General features: G+C 34.2%; 1 protein-coding gene across 1 annotated transcript; it reads left to right on the top strand.

Annotated features, from left to right (window-relative positions):
• The first annotated feature begins 586 nt into the window (after positions 1-586).
• LOC102726246 (olfactory receptor 6C70) lies at positions 587-1,552 on the top strand. Its single transcript, XM_006728736.2, has one exon. It carries the CDS (start codon positions 614-616, stop codon positions 1,550-1,552), a length of 939 nt encoding a protein of 312 aa, XP_006728799.2. The 5' UTR covers positions 587-613.
• The last annotated feature ends 1,976 nt before the right edge of the window (positions 1,553-3,528 follow it).

The raw sequence follows: 3,528 nt of genomic DNA, 5'->3' as shown, positions 1-3,528 counted from the left end.
GTGGTTATATCTTCTTTATATTGTTTCAATTTTTTCTAGATTCAACTAGTATTTATTTTGTTGTGGTGTTACACTCTTTTTCTTTTTGTCATTTTCTGCCTCCCTCAGTAGTTCATAGAAAAGTTGCAAGAGGGTATAACGGGGCTCTAAACAAATACCACTTTAAGATGAAACCTAAAATTTCAGAATTTAACTGTAGGTCTTAATTCATTATACTGGCATATTTTATTTTGATGAAATTAATAATTAAAATGAATAAATTATTTTTGAATCTGGAACCAAGATTTTATCTAATTTATTTAAGAAATGAACAAATTTGGAATTAGTTACAATTGAGATGGAAGTTTGTAAGTAATGGTGAAAAAATAAACTATTATGGATTTTGCAGGTCAGTTTTCAAAACTGAGTTGACTTCTATTGTGCTTTTAAAAAATAGTGTCTGTTGCAAGGTACTAGATCACATCTTCAACCTCATGGAGTATTTCCTCATAAATGGGTGTGTATATGAATATGGATCCTTTAGATATCATTTCGTAGATATAAGGCTACTCATGTAGTTTCTTATCATTGTACCTTTTTATTTCTAGAATTTGTTTGAAATCACAAAAGAGAAATGAAGAACCATACAAAACAGATAGAGTTTATCCTTCTGGGACTGACAGATAATTCTCAGTTACAGATTGTAATTTTCTTATTTTTATTTCTAAATTACATGCTGAGTATGATAGGAAACTTAACCATCATTGCCCTTACTCTATTGGATTCTCATCTCAAGACCCCAATGTATTTCTTCCTCCGTAATTTCTCTTCCCTGGAAATTTCATTCACAAGTGTTTGCATCCCCAGATTCCTAATCACCATTGTAACCAGGGAAAAGGCCATTTCCTATAAGGGCTGTATATCTCAGTTATTTTTTTACATATTCTTGGGGGTTACAGAATTTTTCCTTCTGGCAGCTATGTCCTATGATCGTTATGTTGCCATCTGCAAACCTTTGCATTATACATCCATCATGAGCAGCAGAATTTGTCATCAGATTGTACTCAGTTCTTGGGCAACTGGATTCCTGGTCGTTTTCCCTCCACTGATTTTGCTTCTTAACCTGGATTTCTGTGCTTCAAATATCATTCATCATTTCATTTGTGACATTTCTCCTGTCCTGCAACTTTCGTGCTCAGACACACATTTTCTAGAACTGATTGCTTTTTTCTTAGCTGTGATGATCATCATTGTCACATTGTTATTAGTAATCCTTTCTTACGTTTACATCATCAAGACAATTCTAAAATTGCCATCGGTTCAACAAAAGAAAAAAGCGTTTTCTACCTGCTCTTCTCACATCATTGTTGTATCCATCAGTTATGGTAGTTGTATATTCATGTACATAAAGCCATCTGCAAATGAAAGAGTCACTTCAAGCAAAGGAGTAGCTGTGCTCAATACTTCAGTTGCCCCTATGTTGAATCCATTCATTTATACTCTGAGAAACCAGCAAGTTAAACAAGCCTTCAGAGATGTGTTTAGTAAGATATTTTCTGTTTCTGACAAGTAACGAGAAATAATTAACATGAAAACATAAAAAGAACATTGAACAAAAACTATTTTGACTCTTCTAATTTAGAATTGATCTTTAAAATTTAATTATTTGGATCTCTTTAGTTTACTTGAGCTTAGAAACTCTTTCCATTCTATGTATTCTGACTTTAACTTTCTGTAATGTAAAGAAATATTTTGTAAAGTTATTTTTTTGTAATGTCAATTGTCAACATGGTAAGAAAGCATAGTTTTTTTGAAATGAATCATGCATTTCATTTGTGTCATTTTATTTTAGTATTTTTTTTAAGGATTTTGTTCAATTATTTTAGAGACAAAGAAAGTGAGCAGGGGGAGAAGGAAAGAGACAGGGACAGAGAATCTCCAGGAGACTCCCTGCTGAGCACAGAGCCAGAGGCAGGTCTCAATCTCATGAGCCTGAGATCATGACCTGAGCTGAAATCAAGATTTGGACACTTAACTGACTGAGCCATCCAGTCACCCCTTATTATAGTACTTATGTTGGATAAATATTTAAAATTGCAGTAAAAAATAAAATATGATTTAGTACACATGTACTTGATTTCTCACACAGTCTTTTTCAAAAACATAGAACAAGCTTAATCTCTTAAACATGTCAATGAATCTACTGAATAAATGGGAATATATGATGAATTTAATTCCTGCCATATAGTTATTAGCATTTACTTATGTACAAGTTTTCCATGATAAATGATATCAAATATCAATTTGTCATAATTCAAATGACTTCTTTAAAGATAGAATTATGTTTTATTTTCTATAAAACTAGGGTTACTCTGTCAGTTTTTAAAACACATAGATGCCACACAACCTAGCCCTACACCTAAAGGAGCTGGAGAAAGAACAGCAAATAAAGCCTAAACCCAGCAGGAGAAGAGAAATAATGAAGATCAGAGCAGAAATCAATGAAATAGAAACCAAAAGAACAGTAGAACAGATCAACGAAACTAGGAGCTGGTTCTTTGAAAGAATTAACAAGATGGATAAACCCCTGGCCAGACTATCAAAAAGAAAAGAGAAAGGACCCAAATAAATAAAATCATGAATGGAAGAGGAGAGATCACAACCAACACCAAAGAAATGCAAACAATTATAAGAACATATTATCAGCAACTACATGCCAGCAAATTAGATAATCTGGAAGAAATGGATGCATTCCTAGAGATGTATCCACTACCAAAACTGAACCAGGAAGAAATAGAAAACCTGAACAGACCTATAACCACTAGGGAAATCGAAGCAGTTATGAAAAATCTCCCAACAAACAAAAGCCCAGGGCCAGATGGATTCCCAGGGGAATTCTACCAAACATTTCAAGAAGAATTAATACTTATTCTTCTGAAACTGTTCCAAAAAATAGAAATGGAAGGAAAACTTCCAAACTCGTTTTATGAGGCCACCATTACCTTGATCCCCAAACCAGACAAAAACCCCATCAAAAAGAATTACAGACCAATATCCTTGATGAACATGGATGCAAAAATTCTACCAAAATACTAGCCAGTAGGATCCAACAGTACATTAAGAGGATTATTCACCACGACTAAGTGGGATTTATCCCTGGGCTGCAAGGTTGGTTCAACATCCGCAAATCAATCCATGTGATAAAATACATTCATAAAAGGAAGAACAAGAACCATGGGATCCTCTCAATAGATGCAGAAAAAGCATTTGACAAGGTACAGCATCCTTTCTTGATCAAAACTCTTCAGAGGATAGGGATAGAGGGTACATACCTCAATATCATAAAAGCCATCTATGAAAAACCCTCAGAGAATATCATTCTCAATGGGGAAAAACTGAGAGCTTTCCCCCTAAGGTCAGGAACACAGCAGGGATGTCCACTATCACCACTGCTATTCAACATAGTATTAGAAGTGCTAGCCACAGCAATCAGACAACAAAAAGAAATAAAAGGCATCCGAATTGGCAAAGAAGAAGTCAAACTCTCAC

Source organism: Leptonychotes weddellii, unplaced genomic scaffold, assembly GCF_054177405.1.
Source record: "Leptonychotes weddellii isolate Sample4059 unplaced genomic scaffold, ASM5417740v2 HiC_scaffold_11483, whole genome shotgun sequence".
Taxonomy (NCBI): domain Eukaryota; kingdom Metazoa; phylum Chordata; class Mammalia; order Carnivora; family Phocidae; genus Leptonychotes; species Leptonychotes weddellii.
The sequence above is the reverse complement of the archived record's forward strand: the minus strand, read 5'-3'. Positions and strand labels throughout refer to the sequence as shown.